Below are 20,781 nucleotides of genomic sequence, written 5' to 3'. Positions count from 1 at the left end.
GGTTGAGCGTCTGCCTTTGGCTCAAGGCATAATCGCAGGACTCTGGGATCAAGTCCCACATCTCCCTCTGCCTATGTCTCTCTCTCTCTCTCTCTCATGAATAAATAAATAAAATCTTTAAAAAAATAAAAAATAAAAATGGATGGTTATATCCCAGTAGAGATATATACTGAAGTCATATCTTAAAGTCTATTAATGTAGCTATCTTTTGGTTAATGTTTTCTTTTTTCTTTTTTTTTAGATTTTATTTATTCATGATAGACACAGAGAGAGAGGCAGAGACACAGACAAGGGAGACGCAGGCTCCATGCAGGGAGCCCTCTGGGGACTCAATCCCGACCCCAGGATCATGCCCTGAGCCAAAGATAGCCGCTCAACCGCTGAGCCACCCAGGCCTCCCTTGGTTAATGTTTTCAATAATGCTCCTTTTCTCTCTTTTTGTTTTCAACCATTTTATCACTTCATGGTTTTGGTATGTCTCTTGGATACAGCATATAATTGATTTTTAAATTCAGTCTAGCAATATTTATTTTTTACTGAATAATTGAGCCTACTTACCTTTAATATAATTGTTGATATAATTAATTTTAAATCTACTATCTTTCTTTTTTCTTTAATTTTTATTTATTTATGATAGTCAACACACACACACACACACACACACACAGGGGCAGAGACATAGGCAGAGGGAGAAGCAGGCTCCATGCACCGGGAGCCCGACATGGGATTTGATCTCGGGTCTCCAGGATCGCACCCTGGGCCAAAGGCAGGCACTAAACTGCTGCACCACCCAGGGATCCCTATTTTTTTCTATTTGTCTTCTTTGTTCTCTGTTTTTTACTTTTTTTTCTTCAGGTGAAACAATTTTATTTCACAGTTGTCTTTAAAACCACAAAGACACTATGTTCTTCATATAAAAACATTAGTACAGATAACTATACTTTCTAGAAAATGATTATATAGACCCTCTCAAAGAAAAATACACACCATTATATAGTTCAGACAAGTTACTTGGGAAAAACACATCTGGACCGATTCCTAAAACATACCAGAAGACCACGCTGCATCTTTTGGTTCAAAGTATAGATTACTATCATCAGTAAGGGCTCCTGCATTCTTACATATTTGATAATACACATATAGACTGGTTTGTGACTTAATGCTCCATTGGTTCATCAGCCTTTTCTGCAGGTTCATCAGCAGGTTGAGCAGGCTGTGCCTTTCTCTGTGGTCTTTCCTCAAGACCTCCCAGGAACAGAGATACATCATCATCATCATAAATCGTAAACTCCAAGTCTTTACCAACAATTCCAATGGAAACATTCTTTGTAGTTAGGTCCTGTTCTGCCGGAAGTGTCTCTCGTAAGGCACGCAGACCATGTTTAACCAGTTCATTCAAATTGCACTCCATAAACCCAGACATATGTCTCTCCAAGTAAGTACGAGCTGATTGTGAACGGGCTCCAATGGACATGGCTCTACAGTCAAAATAGTTGGCAGATGGACAGGTTTGGAAAATGTGAGGGCCCATATCATCATAACCAGCAATAAGCAGTCCAACACCATATGGTCTCCGGCCATACCGTTGTGTTGGTATCTGGGTCTTGCTTCCAGTTAGAGATACAAGACGAGACACAGGAGAGGTTTGTCAAATACAAATCTGGAATCCAAACACTCCTGGCGCATAAAATGACATAACAGTCTAGCATCAGCAGTAAGTCCCGCAATTGAGATACCAAATGGTTATCAACATGAAGAATTTTCTTCCGATGAGCTGCAAGCTCTGACTGTGCTCTCTTCAATGCAACCAACACTGCATGGGTTTTTGATTTCAGACCAACTGTGGCTGAACCTTGTTTGACAGCTTCCATTGCATATTCAATTTGATGAATCCTGCCCTGAGGGCTCCAGACAGTGACGTCATTGTCATACTGGTTGCGAAACATGGTTCCGGCTCGGGTCCCGCTGCGGCCTCCGGCAGAGATGGCGGCTTCAGGAGCGCGGCCCTGTTTTTTACTTCTTTCTCTCTTTTTGGATTGTTATCTTTTGAACTATTATAGCTTTTTTATTGTTTTATATACTTTACATCCATTTTTCCTTCTATGTTTTTCATTGAATTTCACTTTGCTTCTTTTCTGTCAGTGATTAATTTAAAAATTAGTCTTTATTTTCTTTTTTTAGTTAATTTTAATCTTTGATTTATCAAGCATAGTAATAATTATTACACTTACCCTCATCCTGGACAGTATAGAGACCTTGGAATACTTTTATTCCATCTAATGTCATCTATATATATATGCAGTTATCATTTATTTTTTATTTATTTAAAGATTTCATTTATTTATTCATGAGAGACACACAGAGAGAGGCAGAGACACAGGCAGAGGGAGAAGCAGGCTCCATGCAGGGAGCCCGATGTGGGACTCGATCCTGCGTTCGCAGGATCAAGCCCTGGACTGTAGGCGGCGCTTAAACTGCTGAGCCACCGGGGCTGCCCCTGCAGTTATCATTTAATATCTAATGTCATCTTTACATATGCAGTTATCAGTTTATTATTATTCTATTATATAGTCAGTATCACATATTATACTCATTCTGAGTATTAGGCCCCAAAAGACCATTTATACATTTTTATATGATCAATGTTAGGTGTATTTATGGCTACCTTTATTTTAATTTTTTTCTTTGTCTTTCCATATGGAATCATTTTTCTTCTGCTTGAGAAACATCATTTAGAAGTTTCTTTTGTGTTAGTCTGTTTGGGAAGAACTGTTTCAGCTTTTTTTCTCTGAAAGTGCCTTTATTTTACTTTAATTATTGAAGACTTTTATTAAGTATGTAAGTCTAGGAGGCAGTTACTCTCAGAACATTGAAAATATCTGCATTCAATTTTTGTTTTTCAAAAGTCGGTCAGTGTTCTGACTGCTGCTGATTTGAGTGTAATCTCTTTTTTCTCTGAATATTTTTTTTTGTCTGTCTTTTATTTTCTGCAGTTTTACTCTGATCTCCCTAGTACTGATACCCCTTTATTTACCTTGTATAAGACTGGTTGGCCTTCTGGAATCTGTTGATTTGAGTCTTTCACATTGCCTGGAAAACTCTCAAACATTTCTTCTTCAAATATCGCCTTTGCCTTGTTTTCTCTCTCTTCTACTTCCAAGACTCTAACCAAAATATAAGATACACCTTCTCACTCCATTTACTATTTTTTGTTTGTGTGTTTTAATATTACATTTTTTTCTCCTTGTCCTATATTTTGAATTTTTTCTTTTTCCCATATTTTACTTTACTGTTTTCTCTTCAGCTGTGACTTCTGTTAAACTCTTTCACTGAGTTCTTAATTTTAGCTATTTTTATTTCATTTCAGAATTTATTTTTTCCCTCACTAAGGGAAGAAAATGTTTCCAGGAAGATGAAAGGATTAACTGTAAAACATTGATTAGATTAAATGAGGGTAAATAAGAACTGTATCGGGTTTTTTTTTTTTAATTTATTTATGATAGTCACACACACACAGAGAGAGAGAGAGAGAGAGAGAGAGAGGCAGAGAGAGAAGCAGGCTCCATGCACCGGGAGCCCGACGTGGGATTCAATCCTGGGTCTCCAGGATCACGCCCTGGGCCAAAGGCAGGCGCCAAACCGCTGCGCCACCCAGGGATCCCAGAACTGTATTGGGTTTAGCAAAATTTTTGGCAGCCTTGACAAGAGAAGTTTCAGGAGAGTGATGAGAATAAAGGTTTGATTGTAGTGGATTCTAGATGAGAGACTGAATATGCAAATGGGACAATGGCTAGATCATATATAAAAATAGAATTCCCACCCACAATCTGCAGCAACCAGTGCTGGAGACCAATCCATTATTTACACTAACCAGCTCAGATTATAGTTGTAAAAAGAAATGTTTCCTTTTGTCCCTTTTGACTAGAAGAGGCCTGTGGTCACCCTTTGAAAAGTTGGAAGGATTTGGAAAGATGGTGATCAAGGTTATAGGTTTTCAAGCCTTTTTAAGGTTTGAAAAGGTTATACATTTACTACCCCTACGGAGTGCTGAGGTGTCATGAGATGTAAATGCTTTATCTGTAGATTGTCACCACACTTTTACTGCAAAGGATTAATTTTCCCCCAAGGGCACCTGGCTTTGACTTCTTTCCACGTAATAAAGCTGCTAATTACCTCAAAAGATTTTTGAGTTACAGTATAGAGGTAAGCATACTTGGAGTCAGTGAAGAATAATTCTGTTTCTACTGAATTTTACGATTATATCACTACTGCACAAAACCAGACTTGGAGCTAGTTTGTGTCTCACTGAATCATTTATTAACTTTCTGACCATAAGCAAGTTGCTTGACCTTTTTTAGCTTTTTTTCTCATGCACAAAATTGAGATAGATAATAGCAAGATATTTTCATCCAAGTAAAATGTTGGAGTGTTCAGCCTTGTTTAAATGGATGAATCTACTTTATTACTCTGTCTTTCCAGTGAGTGTTGTTTTTACTTTCTGCTAAGAATCAGCCTAGAAGCTATTAGAGGAAGAGAAACTAAGTTGTGGTGGCAAGAAACAAGTTAGACTGTGATTAAGGTCAATCTCACCCAAATAGGATAAAACCCTAAGAAACAAGTTATCGTACAGAAATTTTCAAGGATTAAGACCACTGTATGTGCTTCTTCTGAGCTCTAAATATACAAGATTTTCATTCAAATAACTCTCATATCACAAAATCTTGCAGAGTGTTTCAATTCACACTTACCCACTCCTAGTAGTTCTGTGAGCTTTTCAAAGTTCAAAAAAACTGGTCTGAATCCCACAAACCTTGATTACAAAGTGAACATTACTTATTATCTGGACTCTGTGCTGGAGGAACTATAGGCAGGAGCATTAGCTAAGTCATTAGAGTAGAAGCTTCTAGCTGAAGTAATATTGCATTATAAAATGCTCTTCAAATTGCCAATTTCACTTGTAGTGAAGTTCCTTACCACTACTCCGGTCTGCCCTCCTCGTAGGTTATTACAAAGAAAATATTACTACTATTTTCATCATTAATTCCTCAGAATATTGAGGGTCAGAACTATGTCTCCAATAGTAGAGTTCTTAGAAATTCTGGATTATATTGTCATAAAGGGGCTCATTACTTTTGCATGGAATGTTAAAAGGAGGGCAGCCCGGCTGGCTCAGCGGTTTAGCGCCGCCTTCAGCCCAGGGCCTGATCCTGGAGACCTGGGGTCGAGTCCCATGTCAGGCTACCTGCATGAAGCCTGCTTCTTCCTCTGCCTGTGTCTCTGCCTCTCTCTGTCTCTCATGAATAAAAAAATAAAAATAAAAAAGGAATGTTAAAAGGATTGATAGTATGCAGACAGCATATTAGATTTGCTGTAAATTGAAATAGTTTTAAGGAAATAGCGATAAAATAGAGCTTCTATAGAGAACATTCTATACATTAGAATTCCACAACAATGGGCTTTTGGTAAAGCCACTGATTTGATCACTGAAAAGCTTGGGAAAGAATCTCAAGAGCACACAGGAAAATTAGACAAAGGGTTTAATGGATATATTCATGATGACAAAAAAAAAAGTGGGTTTAGAGAAAGAGGAAATGGATAAAGTAATCCCAGACTGAGACAACCTATAAAAGACAAACGATAATGCCACTAGAAATTGGGACGCCTGGGTGGCTCAGCGGTGGAGCGTCTGCCTTCTGCCAGATCCCGGAATCGAGTCCCGCCTCGGGCTCTTTGCATGGAGCCTGCTTCTCCCTCTGCCTGTGTCTCTGCCAATCTCTCTCTCTCCGTGTCTCATGAATAAATAAATAAAATCTTTTTAAAAATACCACTAGAAATTAACCATAAAGGCTAGATGATACAAATATAAAATCATGGATAAAGATTGATTTTCTAAGTTGATGAACTTTGAGGATACATGAAGCAGAGAAAGATTTAATAGATCAAGTAGTAGGAATAACTAAGGATGAAAAACTCATTGAATTTCTAATGGAAACTTGAAATTGAACCAATCAGGAACTTTTTATAATGAACAGCCGTTGGAGAAAAACATCAGGTAAAGTTTATCAAATCTCTTGAAAAACACTTCCAGCATTAGCAAATATATCAAGGTAGTATATTACAGCTATTCAAAAGATATACAACATACATACAAAACATATTAAGCAAAATTGTGGTGTAGACATTATATGCAATTATTTACTTAAAACTTTCTGTATAGGTTTGAATAGTTCCTAAAATATATGGTTGTTAAAGAAGGAATTGAGTAGAAAATAAAGTATTACTGACTGCTTTTTACTGGCAAAGAGTGTAAAAATAAGATAAATTCTTGGTCAATTCTGTATAAAATTTATATGATCTTACCTTAAAAACTATATCAAATAATTGTTCACAAATTATTTTCTGTAGTAAATAAGAGAAAATTTTTAATTAAAATAGGTGAATAAGACTTTGCATGTCCCTTTGAGAAAAGCGTATTGTATGAAGCCTATGATGGTCTTGTAAACTATCATCAGTCTATGGAAATATAAATGTCAAAGATAGATGTAACTTCTAGTGGCTCGTCTGAGTATCATAATTTTCACTGGTCATTACATACTGGAGATTCGTCTGCCTTGATTACAGTGTTTGCTCTGTTATCCTAGTTGTTTTTACATTTGGAAACTGCAGATGCTCATCAGAAAAAAAGTATTTCATCCTTCACAGTTCTCTTTCAGTTCTCTTCCACAACAATACTCATTTCCCCATGTTTTTCTGGTCATTCACTCATTTTTCAAAGAAGCAACTATTGTACTACAAAGGAATTGTGAGGGGTGGAGTGGGTACCATTATACTCTCTCTCTCTCTCTCTCTCTTTTTTTTTTATTAAGACTTTATTTATGAGAGACACACAGAGGCAGAGACACAGGCGGAGGGAGAAGCGGGCTCCATGCAGGGAGCCTGATGTGGGACTCGATCCCGGGACCCCAGGATCATGCCCCAGGCTGAAGACGGCGCTAAACCGCTAAGCCACCCAGGCTGCCCCCCTTATAACTCTCTTGGAGAGACTGTGGAGGAAATCAAAGTGCCTGTCTTTAAACCTGGTTTCTACTTTTTATAACCTTGGGCAAGTTACCAAATTCCTCTTTGTCTAGTTTTCTCATTTACAAAACAGAGACAACCAGAGAGTCTACTCATACTTTATTTTGAGGGTTAAATGAAAAAAGACATATCAAGCATATTTGCCTGGTATATCATAAGCACTCTACAAATATATGCAATGATGATGATAATGATAACAGACAATCTGACAACATGTATCTAAAGAAAAAAATGTATATTTTCTTGGACTGAGTGATGTTGGTTCTCAGAATGTATCCTATGGAGATAGTAAGTTGAGTTCTTAAAGATAGGTGTAAAACTATTTATTGCAGTGCTGGTAGTAACAGTAAAACATTAGAAATATCTTGCATGTCCATGAAGGGACATTCCTTCTTAGAGATATTTCTACTCATATATACGAGTCATTTTTCTTCTCTATAGCATTTACATTAAACAGTTAATTTCCTTAGCTATAGCCAAGATAAACACTCCAAATTCATAATGTTTTTCAGGGAGGTGGCTTTTAAAAAAACAAACCAAAATGGGATATTGATCCTGTATGTATTCTCAGAGGAATAGAGACTTCATTGTAGTAGGGGAGCTCTTATAAATGAGTTATTCCTCACATGTCATGTAGAGGTTGATACAGAATAATCTGGATTCAAATGATAAAGTTGTAGAGACAATGGCCAGGCTTTGAACCAGCTTTAGAAATGAGGATTTGCTATATTTTAGACCCCAAAAACAGAATTAGTAAAGAGAGATACAATTAGAATAGAATATCAATGGGCAGCCCCGGTGGCTCAGCGGTTTAGCGCCACCTTCAGCCCAGGATCGAGTTCCCCGTTGGGCTCCCTGCATGGAGCCTGCTTCTCCTTCTGTCTGTGTCTCTGCCTCTCTTTCTCTCTCATGAATAAATAAAATCTTAAAAGAAAAAAGAATAGAATACTAATAAAAACTTTAGTCTTTCCCTTGAATTTGAGAGTTTCATAACCCCAAATCCAGAGTTTCAAACTGGAGAAGACAGGCTAAGTAGTTTGAGAATGGGAGGAGAATGCTGCAAGAATTAAGGACGTATTTCCCCAAAAAGGAGCATGATGGTAGTGGTCAGAAGAGGCAGTTTCCTTCCTCTTTTCTAATTTCAGCTCCAGAGCCTCCAGCAGAAACTCTTCAATGTCTTGCATGTTACAGACTTCACTGTTCCCATCAGCTTGGAGATAACATGTGGCTCTTGACAGTTCTACTCCTTTGGGGTAAGTTGGGTATAGAGGGATAGCTAGAAGGGTAGTGGCTCTGACTGTCTTCCTTTGGTATCCTAGACTAGAACTCATGAATGTGGGGACAACTATATCTGTGCTTCCATGATTTATTTATGCTCATTATACCAAAAGCCTGGGAAGAGAGACTTAGTGATAACATTTAGCCTGGAAGCATCATATCAAAATAAAGCCTCATCAATAACCATCCATAGGTTGTTCAGTACCACTAGTCCCTGATTTTGAGAAAGGGGGTAGAGAGAGACTCAAGACACCTAAGCTGGCCCCTTAGAGTCTATATTAGTTTTGTCTCCTTGATTCTCCTTTCCTTGTCATCTCCCACTGACCAACTTATGTCTCTCTTCTTTGGTCTCTTACAGTCCCAGCTGGTGCACAAACAGGTGAGTAATCTTTAACTTTATTTCTCTTCCTCTGCCACATTCCTGCTTCTGAAGGGTGAGTTTTGTTTTCCTGAAGAAGAGAGTATAGGGAGAGGATAGAAACAAGAAAGATTTATAAATTATGTAAAATCTCCTATATTCGGAGTATGATTTTAATAAAATCCTGGTTTTTAAAGTTTCTCTCTAAGATTTCCTGAAAAAGCCCTGAGCTTTGGACTAAATGCCTATGTGTATATAATAGCAGGAAAAGGCCAGAATTGCAAAACTATAGACGTAGCTCTTCCAACATTCCTCAAACCTGTCCCCTTTAGAAGAAAGCTGAGTACTTTCTTTTTAGAGAGAACCAAGCAAGTACTGAAGGCTTCTTTCTAAGTGAGGAGTTTGAGCCTCTATTTCCAAAGCAGATGCTAATTAAGTCCTGAGTTTAACCCTCAGGGACAGTATAGCACAGAGGATGAGAGAACCAGCTCCAATCAACTTGCCTGGGTTTAAAACTCTTCTGCTTTACCAACAATGAAAACTAAATTAGTCATTTGTTTCTTCTTCTTTTTTTTTTTTTTTTTTTAGTCATTTGTTTCTTAGGAATCCCAAATCTCCAACATCTAGATGTAGATTTAATAACATGAACGGAGCTCTGTTCATGGGGTGTGGATGCTCTCAGTAGCTAGCTTTTACAGGTTCCCACTTGCTTATTTTTCAGTCTCATTTAACTATATATTTTTTACCTTGTGCCTTCCACAAAACCTTATTAATTACTCAGATCTTCCTTTTATTCCACTTGGTCTTCTTTTTTCCCTTCTTTTTCTTTTTCGTTTTCTTTCTTTCTTTCTTTTTTTTTTTTTTTAATCCCCAAGCAGACCCCGTAAAGGCAGTGATCACCTTGCAGCCTCCATGGGTCAGTGTATTCCAAGAGGAAAGTGTAACCTTATGGTGCGAGGGACCCCATTTGCCTGGGGACAGCTCTACACAGTGGTTTCTCAATGGCACAGCCACTCAGACCTTGACCCCCAGATACAGAATCGCTGCTGCCAGTGTCAATGACAATGGTGAATACAGGTGCCAGACAGGTCTCTCAGTCCTAAGTGACCCGATACAGCTGGAAATCCACAGAGGTAAGTAGGGCATGGAACAGGAGAGCTGGAAATCACAAGGTCTCCCTTTATGTTTTCCCCTTTATCGATGCCAGATATGTGTGTTTTCATTTATTGGAGTGTAAGTTTCAGCTCTGTGTGCCTACTAGGTGAAATTAAGTCCAAATACTTAGAATATCACATGAGGGTCCTTAAACTGTGCCCCAATAGCACCCCTCTGGGACAGCTGTGAGCAGGGTATCTAGTGTAAAACTCAGACCCTAAGATTTTATTATTTAAAATGATCTAATTTTGTTGAAAATCTGCACACAGTAAATAAGAATTCAGAAAAATGTACAATGATGAACAATGAAATCTCTCTTCCACCTCAAACTCCTAGTCCCATGGTCACCTTCTATAGAAATAAAACTGTTAATATTTATGAACCGTAAAAAACAGTGGTTGATGAGGCACCTGGGGGCTCAGTCAGTTAAGTGTCTACCTTCAGCTCAGGTCATGATCCCGGGGCCCTGGGGTTGAGCCCCATATTGTGCCTCCTGCTCAACAGGGAGAACGGGGAGTCTGCTTCTCCTTCCCCCTCTGCTGTTCCCTCTGCTTGTGCTCTCTTGCTTTCTCTCTCAAAGAAATGAATTTTTTTTTTAAATGGTTGGTTGAATACTCTATATACTGTTCTACACCTTGCTTTTATCACTTAAAATACCTTGGAGGTCTATTTAAATCAATAGAGATCTACCACGAACTTTCAAATGTCTGCCATATGGCTGTGCTGTAACTGATTTAATCATTTACCTATTAGTAAACTTGTAGTATATTTCCAGCTTTTTGTTTTTACAGTCCTGCAATAGACATCTCTATACTTATAGACTGGAGCACATTTCATAATATATCTGTAAGATAATATTCTGGACATGAAATTACTTTTGAGACTAAGCATTTTAAATGTTGATGAATGGAAGGGAAACCCCCCCCCCCAACATATCCACTTAAATTTGTAAAAGATTTCCATTTGTCAAGAAATGGAAACTGAATGTTTCATTATTCAGTATAAATCATTCAAATGTGTTGGGGGAGAAGAAGTAAGGGGAGGGGCAGAAAGAGAGTGAGGAGGAGTCTCCCTACCAAGCAGGGAGCCAGGGGGCACAGGACTTGGGGATTATGACCTGAGTTGAAGTCAGAGGCTTAACTGACTGTCCCTTGGACAGAACTGTTTTTACAAGATATTTTATATAGTTGAAGTAGAAGAAGTGCTTTATAGTTCAAGTGACAAAAAAAGTGAAACAGGGCTAGGAAGAGTCCACTTTCTTTGCCTCTGTACAGACTGTAGAAGCCCCAGCATTAATGACTTACTGAGAATAATATATTTTAAGTTTTTTTTAAAAAGCTTTATTTATTTATTTGAGAGAGCGAGAGAGAGAGAGAGAGAGAGCATGATGAGTGGGAGTGGCAGAGAGAGAGGGAGAGAGAATCTCAAGCGGACTCCACGCTGAGTACAGAGTCTGTCTCAGGACAGTGAGATCATGACCTGAACCAAAATCAAGGATTGGATGTTTAACCTACTGAGCCACTCAGGGGCCCCACTATTTCGGGCCTCTTACAGGTAGTACTGCTATGAACATTTTTCTTTTAAGATGTTATTTTTTTAAGTAATCTCTACACCTAACATGGGGCTGGAACTCATAATCCCCAGATCAAGAGTTGCACACTGTATCAGCTGAGCCAGCCAGGTGCCCCCACTGTGGACATTTTGATACCTGTTTTTTGGTGCACTTATGTATACATATCTGTTGATATGCCTAGGAGTGGAATTGCTCGGTCACAAAATGTACATCTATTTGTTCAGCTTTAATTTTCCAAAGTGGTTATACCATATTACACTTCTACAGTGGAATGTAAGAGTTCTGGTTCCTTTTCATCCTCATCAACACTCGGTGCTTTCTTTCTTTTCTTCTTTCTTTCTCTTTGTCTCTTTCTCTCTCTCTCTTTCTTTCTTTTTTTTTTTTTTCAAGATTTTATTTATTTATTCATGAGAGATGAAGAGAGAGGCAGAGACACAGGCAGAGGAAGAAGCAGGCTCTCTGCAGGAGCCTGATGTGGGACTTGATCCCCAACCCTGGGATCAGGCCCTGAGTCAAAGGCAGATGCTTAACCACTAAGCCACCCAGGCATCCCTCTTCTTTCTTTCTTTCTTTCTTTCTTTCTTTCTTTCTTTCTTTCTTTCTTTCTTTCTTTCTTTCTTTCTTTCTCTTCTTTCTTTCTTTCTTTCTTTCTTCTTTCTTTTTCTTTCTTTTTAACATACAGAGGTTTCTATATCTTTCAGTTTAGTCATTCTGGTGCATGTGCAGTAGTCATCACATAGCTTTAATTTGCATTTTCCTGAAGACTCATGACATCAAGCATTTTCTACATTTATTACTTATTTGGATATCCTCTTTTGTAAAATACCCATCTAGGTTTTTTTGTCAATTTTTCTTTATTGTTGTCTTTCCTTATCAACTTGCAGGATCTCTGTAGTTTGGACATGAGTCCTTTTTCAAGTGTTGCAAATATCTTTCACGCTGTGGCTTGTCTTTTCACTATCTATGCTGTTTTTTCAGTGAAAAAAAGTGCTTACATTTACTGTAGTACAGTATAAATACATCAGGTTTTGGGGTTGGTGCTCTCTATGCCCTTATTTAAAAATGTTTTGCCAAAAAAAAAAAAAAAATGTTTTGCCACAGCTAACCAGCAGAGGAGAGTTCACCTGTAGGTACACTACCTCTGTCACTTCAGTTAAATCTGTATGTGCTGAGACCACAAAAATATAGCTGGTTTGAGGATCTATGAGCATCCCAATCCTGCTTTAAGGTGATGAAGATGGAAAGAATGGCTTTTGAGGAGGAAATTAATAATGTCTGCTAAAAAGCTGTATCCTGAAATTTTTGATAATACTCCCAACTATCATTTAAGACTAAATCTTTTTAATTTTCATTAGTATGTATATAATTCTTTTTTCTTTTTCTTTCCTCATGAATTATTTAGAAGTGATTTAGGAAGGTGGCTTTTTGTTACTGATTTCTAATTTTATGTTAAATATGGTATCAGTTCTTTAGTATTTGTTGAAAATTGCTTGTGGCTTAGTACATACTCGGTATTTTTAACTGTTGCATGTGTGTTTGGAAAGTATGTGAATTTTCTTTAAACTATAGCTTCTATATAAATCCACAAAAATCAACTCTATTCATTGTGTCATTCAGATATGTTATATCATCACTAGTATTTTTGACAGTGTCTGATCCCATCACGTTTGTGGATATATAAAGCTAAGGTGTTTGTGTGTTGGGGTACTGTAATCTTTGAGCACCTCTTGGTTGGGAATGGGAATAAGGGAGAGAAGAGCATTATATTTAGAAACACTGTGACAGCATCCAAAACTATAAAAGTCATGCTACATATACCACTGGAATACCTCTGCCTTCTGTTCTTAGGTAAATTCTGGAGGGGGAAAAACACTACTGTCCCTTTTTGTCTTTTGTCCTTTAAGAACCTCCTCCCCATTTAGCCAAATCAACTGCTCCAGGGAAAGAAAAAGGAAGCATTTTTTTGGTTATGTGTAGAGATGTACATCAAAAGGGAGGGCCCCTTGGACTTGGAGCTTGTTTTTAGCAGCTAGATCACTGATCTGCGCATGTGTGTATATTCTGTCAATTTAGGGGCACATATACATCTGGAAATGTTTGCTATTCTGTGTGCTTGTCTTGGGACAAACAAGTATGTGGGATGCCATTAACATAGTAGTCAGGAGTTGGAGTGTTTTAGTTTTTTTAATTGCTGTGTAACAAATTACTACAAACACAGCAGTTTAAAACAATGTATATTTATTATCTTTCCATGGGTCAGGAGTCTCAGCACAGCTTAGCTGGGTGCTCTGCAGGGGCTGCAGTCAGGGTATTGACTGAGTTGTGTTCCTTCCTGCAGATCTTCCAAGCTCACATGGTCGTTGGCAGAATTTAGAATTCAGTTCTTTATGTTATAAGCCTGAGGTCCCCACCTTTTAGCTGGCTGTCAGTTGGAAGTAATCTCAGCTCCTCCAGGCAGGCCTTTGCCAGATGGCCCTCTCCCAACATAGTGGCTTACTTCTTCAGGGCCAGTGGGAGACTCTCAGTCCAGTCAGCTAAGAGAGTCATATAACGTAACCTCATCGTGACAGAGACATCCTGTAACCTTTTTCATATCCTGTTCATTAAGCAAGTCTCAAGTTACACACACACCCAAGGGGATTACACAAGGGTGTGACACACTGGAGTCATCTTAGAATATTGCCTACCACATACAGTAAAATGTTTTTATCCCAACCAACTTCTGAAATCTGGCAAGGGAAGTAAGAAGGGCCTGTGTACATGGCTGCTTGTAAAGACTACTTTTCTTCCCAAAAAAGCTAAAGATAATTGGGGGATGGGCAATAGGCCTCAAATTCGGCAGAGCTCTGAGGTTGAAATGTTGAAAGAAAAAAAGATAAGAAATCCACCAGGGCCCAGCTTCAGCCTCCTTGTCCCTCTGCTACTGTATACATACATTTTGGGTATATATTTTCCAGACTGGCTAATACTCCAGGTCTCTGGCAGAGTCTTCACGGAAGGGGAACCTCTGACTTTGAGGTGTCATGGATGGAATAATAAGCTGGTGTACAATGTGCTTTTCTACCAAAATGGCACAGTCTTGAAGTTTTCTCCTCAGAATTCTGAATTTACCATTCTGAAAACCACCCTACATCACAATGGCATCTATCACTGCTCAGCCATGGGAAAGCATCGCTACGAATCAGCAGGAGTATCTATCACTATAAAAGGTATGTATCTGAATAGTCACAGAGCTCTAGTTTTAAGGACCATTATAAATCATCACTTCAGTTTGCAAGAGAAGAGACTTAAGTTCCAGAGAGGTAGCTATCTCACTGAAGGCCATACAGTGACCAGTGGCTGGGCCAGAACTGGAACTGAAGTCTTCTGGGCCTCCGGTCTATTGCTCTTTCCAGTAAATCGCAATGCCCATCAGTAATCCCAGGAGCTAACATGAAGGGCAGGGCATAGTGAGGATCTATTTCATCATTTTAGTTGCAAGGAATAGAGATTTACTTGAGGTATGTAGGAGGGTTATTAAAAAATAACTCAATGGAGTCTCATAAAAAGCTCCATAGAATCAGAAGCCATGAAGACATTAGGACTTGGTTTTACATTTTATCTATCTCTCAGGGGCAATATGGACTCTCTGATTCTACTTCTCTCTGAACATGTGCTAACTAAGCAGCTTTCTCTGTTCCAGCTTACATGAGGGCCTCATTGTGGTTCTTTCATCTTAGTACTCATATAGTTATAGTTTCTGTTTGAAAAAGAATTCATTCCGATGGGAAAAAGAGGATTGTCCCAGATTATCTTTGGGGGAAGTAAGTAACACAAGTAATAAGTCACTGACCTGGCGAGTAGTGTGTGTCAGTGTCCACTCCTGGTGGACCATTACCAAAAGGCATGGTCACATACTCAGTAATATGACTATTCAGGGAAGCATGGACTGTGTGGAGGTATTCTTTTTTTTTTAAAAAAAGATTTTATTTTATTTATTTATTCATGAGAGATACAGAGGGGGGAGGGCAGAGACACAGGCAGAGGGAGAAGCAGGCTCCATGCAAGGGAGCCCAGTGTGACGTGGGACTCAATCCCAATTATGCCCTGGGCCGAAGGCAGGCGCTAAACCACTGAGCCACCCAGGGATCCCTGGAGGTATTCTCCCCAGTAGGAAATGAGGAAGTTGGCAACTATAAGAGTATCTATGAGGAAACCCCAAGAATGCCTCTCTGCTGAAAGTGGGAAAATTTGTCTTACAGATGCATTCTCTAGGGGCAGGTTTCCCAAGGAGGAACCAGGTATATTTTCTGTAAAAAGAACCTTGACACTGAAGCAGGCAACCCTGTCCCCATCAACTTTTCTTTAGAGCTATTTCCAGCCCCAGTGCTAAAAGCATCCTTGTCATCACCCATCCTGGAGGGGCATGTGGTCAATCTGAGCTGTGAAACAAAGCTCCTCCTACAGAGACCTGGTTTGCAACTTTACTTCTCCTTCTACATGGGCAGTAAGACCCTGCTGAGCAGGAATACATCCTCTGAATACCAGATACTAACTGCTAAGAAAGAAGATTCAGGGTTATACTGGTGCGAGGCTACCACAGAAGATGGCAATGTCGTCAAGCGCAGCCCTGAGTTGGAGCTTCAAGTGGTTGGTGAGCATGAGGGGAACTGACAGGCACAAGGAGAAGATGCTCCCTTTTCTCCTTTGGGGCTGAGGTTTGTTTAAGGGGATTTCATGGCCCACCCAGGAAAAACCCATGAAGGGGCATTTCCACTCTTGATTCGTAACTTCATTATTCTCATGAGCTCTATTAAGTTTCCTTTCTTAACTCCATTTATTGCCTTCCTTTTGTCCTTCCTTTCTTCTTCATTTTCTTTTTCCCCCTGTTCCTCCCCCCACCCTAAAAATCTAATCAATATATTGAGTTCCTTCCATCTGTTGTCATAAATGTGGGGATATGAAGACAGTGGGGTACAGCTCTTACTTCAAGGAGCTCACATGGTAGATTGGTGACGTAGGGAATTTTGTGGATTGCACATAAATACCTGCCCAAGTGGCTATATCTGGCTGAGGTAGAGAGACTGTGAGCTCCAAGACAAAGACTCTTTGGGAAAAAAGTTTATCTTCAACCCAAATCCATTTCAGGCATTAAATGGCATAGATGTAGCATTTTTGTCTGAAACTAGGAAGTCCACTTAGTAGGCCCTGGCAGTTAAGCTCTTATGAGGAGCCTGCCCCTGGTCTGTACACCATATAACTCAGGTGGAGCACCTATCTGCCCCCTGAAATTACCATTGTCTCCACTGGGGACAGGCATACCAGGTGTCAGCCAGTATTCCCTCCCAAACATAATTCATCCAGATTCCTCTGCGTTCTAACTAGCATTTCTTCTTGTCATTTTCTTTTTCAGGCCCCCAGACACTAACTCCTGTTTGGTTTCACGTCCTTTTCTATGTGGCAATGGGAATGATATTTTTGGTGGATACCATTTTCTGTATGATTATACATAAGGAACTGCAAAGAAAGAAAAAGTGGAATTTAGAAATCTCGTTGTACTCTGGTCTTGAGAAAAGAGTAGATTCCTACCTTCAAAAGGAGAGAGATTTAGAAGAGCCAAAATATCAGGAACTCGAACAGCTGCAAGAAAAGACACCCCAGAAGCCCCCAGAGGGAGAGCAGCAGTAGAGCCCAGGGGGTGCCCATGGATTGAGATGGTGCCTCCCACTTCTTTTTGGTGCGTGCATTGGGGTGCAAACACCCAAAAGTTTGAAGACGTTAGAACTCTGAGTCCCATGTCATCTGATTAACTCTGAAATAAAGCAAACAAATGAGTTGACTTCAAGTGGAGATAAACTTGGAAACTGGGTAATCAGGGATGATTTGAAGTGAGACCTACTTGAAAGAAATCTTTAAAAACTTGTAAGTCCAGTCTATTATCTTACTATGTAGTTTGAGCAATAATGTATTTCTAGGGACAGGGTGAAAAGGTAAGTGGGTGCATATGTACAAGAGATTAAGATGAGAAAGAGAATGAGGAGGAGGCAGAAAAAGAAAGGATATCAGGGAGACAAAAGAGCAGAGACCCAAATAAGGAAATGTAATTAACAAATGGCTCCTGAGAGACTATGGGTGCTTACACCTCCCTGGAGTTATCTCATGGCTTCTCTCTTCAGCACACTAGCAGGGAATGCATCCACACAGCTTATAGAGATACATGGCAGTTCCTCACCAGGACAAATGGGGGCATGATTTTTGCCCTTTCATTGGAGGCTTTCTCATAACTTCTCTGTGTCCAGAGACACCAGGAATCCTGTTTGCCTATCCCACTCCCTCACTCCACAGGAAGACAGAACGTAACTGTGGCTTTCCTTAATAAATTAAACCTAGAACTCCCAGCAGGGTACTGCAGGAAGGAGCTTCAACTGGGGAGATGCAGTGACATAAAGCCCCAGCTCTTACCTCTAGAGATGTACTCTCCCCTTCTGATTATCTGGATGATTACTAACTAGTTTCAAGATAATGCTATACTCTCCCACATAGGCTCTCAACTTGGAGGCAAAATATTTTTCTGCTCCTCTATAACACAGCTGAAATAAAACTGAAACATGTGAAAAGACTTTATTAAAGCATAGAAAAAAAACAAAAGGAGTATAAAAAACCTAGCAACAAATTTTAGATTTGTTTTTTTTTTTTAAAAAAAAAAAACATAGCTTAACTGCCATACAAGGATGCATTATGCATTCCTGACTAGCCTATTCCTGGCTCCATGTGGGAGGGATCACCTTTAACATCCACCACCTAGATGCACTCTTAAGCAACTCAGCACTGTGAAGTAGATGGAAGAGCACTCTAGTCCACTGCTTCCCTAGTCTGTGGACAATGACAACGTTCTCTCTTTGAGAATAAAGTACAGCAATTATCATCTCACTAGAAGTACAACTCCAACATTTTTTTTTAAAAAGATCTACTTGAAAGAAGAGAGCACATGAGTGTGAGATGGGGGGAGAGCCAAAGGGAGAGACTCTTCTAGCAGACTTCCAGGCAAGAGCACAGAGCCAGATGCGAGGTATAGCTTAAGACTCACAAGACCTGAGCACAAAACCAACAGTTGGATGCTTAACTAACTGAGCCACCCAGGTGCTCCAGTTACAAGTTCAACATTTGTATTAAAAGAAATGGTCATATATAATAGTAGGAGTTTCTTTGATTACACATAACTTTTGGTCTTATTGACTGAGAAAATGGACATGAGAATTGCAGGGAATGAATACCATAGGAAAGAGGCCCAAAGATCCTCTGTGGAACCTGAGGAATTGGGAACTGAAGGAGGAAGTGACATGGACACTCAGAGGAGAGAGCTCTCTGCTGATTCCACAGGGTGGATAGAATTTCAGGGAAAGGGCTAAGAGAAGATGACGCCTGGGCTGGAGCTAGAATGGAGAAGTCATTACTAAAGCAACATGAAGTGCTTCCTCCTTCCCCACTCTCCTCTTTTGTGCTTCCTCTCCAGATTTTTCCATGCTTCTATCTTTGTCACAGTTTTTTCTCACATGTACTTTATCGTTTAAATTACTTATTTGATGAACTCAATTTTCCCCCTGTTTTGTGATTAAAGCAATTTCTTAATTGTATTGCTGGGTGGGTGGACCCCGGATCCTGAGGCTTTGACCCATCGTCTCCCAAAGATACCACCAAAGGTTGTCTGTCATGAGAAATAATTCAGGGACAGATAGAACACAGAAATGAGCAGAGGGACACTAACAGGAAAGTTTATTAAGGTGAAAGTACACTTTTGATACATGAGTGGGAGAGAGAGAGAGAGAGAGAGAGAAACTGTGCCCCAGGGTTCAGGTTTCTGTTTTTATCCACAGTTGTTAATAAGGGTGTAATACTCATTACTTGGGGCAGGACTGGAAGCATGTATGTTTTCTCAGTTTTTTTTTTTTTTTTTCTTCCTTATTTGGCCAGGGGTTTCCTGTCATGGTCCCTGCCATCTAGGGCCTCTCTGGTTCAGTCCAGCTTCTTCAGGAGTGCTGTGAGGACAGCCTCTGACACTCCCAATTGCTGGCCATTCTGTTAGAACTTGACTGCCTACCCTAACATTTGAACAATTTACACTTCAGTCTACCCTTATTTCTGGCCTATCACTGTGACAGGAATAGGTTCTTGGGGTCCTCCACATTGATGCCTACTTGACGATTCCCCAAGCCTTAGTGCTGGGTCAGGTCAAGGCCTGGTACCACCTCACACTTTCTCCAGGTGGAAATATTTGCTCGAGCTCCTCAGCAGGGTTGGCCAAGGCTTTATCGAGCTTTCGTTGCAGTCTGATTTCTTCCACTGCCCAGTCCTTCCTCTTCACTCTTCCTTTCACAGGGGTTCATCTTTAATAAACATCTTGCACCCCCAACTCTGTCCAGCATCTGCTCCTAGAGTCCACTCTGAGTGTTTTGTATGCCACTGCAACATTTATAAAGTCTTTTGAGTCTTATAAGACCCATCTGTTCCAATAATACTTCTAGGGACATACATATTTTTAACAGACAAGAAAACAAGTTGGTAAGTAAAAAGTATGCACCATGGCTCCATTTTGCACAGAATAAGCTTGATACTCCTGTGACTTATCAAATTGAGCTGGTTTATGATGCAAAATGCTCTCTCTCCTATCTGAACATCTGCATATATTCAGATTGTACTTTTATGAATAATGAAGACTTGCATTTTAAGGTCAGAGTTTGGAATTTCACTAGTTAGCATTAGAAGCAAAACACAAGCCTGCTAATTTTACTTGCAGAAATCAAGAAGTGGATCAACAGAATTTTACTCAATAATGGTGAATTGAAACAAGAAACATACAGCACTTTAAAACTCTAGAGTCACCACTACCCCCTACCTACTGTCATACATATGGATTGCTTTACTCACTGACCTGTGTCTTCCTTGAGTGTGTGAACCCACAGGGATTCATGATGATGTTCTTGCAGGTACACTGGCAATAAATCAGGCCCCCATTTGTCAACTTCCATGCACAGGCTTCCATGCCTAAGAATATGTCCACTATAAATGTCTGTAGCTAGTCCTGCTTTTCTATCCATTCTTTCCCAATCACCCTTCACCCAGTTTGCAAAAGAAAGGCATATCTCTCATTCCAAATCATGATTCGTTGCCCCGAGGATAAAAAAAAAAAAATTCTCTGTGTACCAGAGACAAAGGCACTACACACCACAGGTAAATTTTTGTGTCTTATATTTATGGGTATTAAGGGCCAAGCTAGGTATTAGAAATAAACATGCTGGCCCATGTTGAGATATTCTGAATCCTGGTATATTGTAAAAGAGGCAAAGCAGAATTTAAGACAATT

The 20,781-nt window shown here is 39.6% G+C and overlaps 1 protein-coding gene, 1 long non-coding RNA gene and 1 pseudogene across 4 annotated transcripts in view; 1 reads left to right on the top strand and 2 right to left on the bottom strand.

The window, feature by feature from the left end:
- The window catches only part of FCGR1A (Fc gamma receptor Ia), a 28,907-nt gene extending 11,648 nt beyond the window's left edge, over positions 1-17,259 (top strand). Inside the window, exons 2-7 of one of the 3 annotated variants that reach the window (XM_072769381.1) lie at positions 8,223-8,330; positions 8,714-8,734; positions 9,589-9,846; positions 14,399-14,650; positions 15,790-16,074; positions 16,834-17,259. In XM_072769381.1, the coding sequence (XP_072625482.1) occupies positions 8,300-8,330; positions 8,714-8,734; positions 9,589-9,846; positions 14,399-14,650; positions 15,790-16,074; positions 16,834-17,108 (1,122 nt within the window). In that variant the 5' untranslated portion in view covers positions 8,223-8,299 and the 3' untranslated portion in view covers positions 17,109-17,259. Of the gene's footprint in view, positions 1-8,222; positions 8,331-8,713; positions 8,735-9,588; positions 9,847-14,398; positions 14,651-15,789; positions 16,075-16,833 lie in introns of those variants that run through there. The other 2 variants (XM_072769380.1, XM_072769382.1) reach the window with 2 other exon arrangements.
- LOC140600994 (proteasome subunit alpha type-1-like) lies at positions 666-5,116 on the bottom strand (annotated as a pseudogene).
- LOC140600996 (uncharacterized) lies at positions 13,663-14,820 on the bottom strand. The gene is made up of 2 exons (XR_012004063.1): positions 14,377-14,820; positions 13,663-13,975 (listed from the first exon to the last, which is right to left on the bottom strand). It is a non-coding gene; the product is annotated as an uncharacterized lncRNA (long non-coding RNA).
- Positions 17,260-20,781: the final 3,522 nt, after the last annotated feature.

The sequence above is a fragment of the Canis lupus genome, chromosome 12 (genome assembly GCF_048164855.1).
Source record: "Canis lupus baileyi chromosome 12, mCanLup2.hap1, whole genome shotgun sequence".
Classification (NCBI taxonomy): Eukaryota; Metazoa; Chordata; class Mammalia; order Carnivora; family Canidae; genus Canis; species Canis lupus.
Note: the sequence above shows the minus strand (reverse complement) of the source record. Positions and strands in the feature narration are given on the sequence as shown.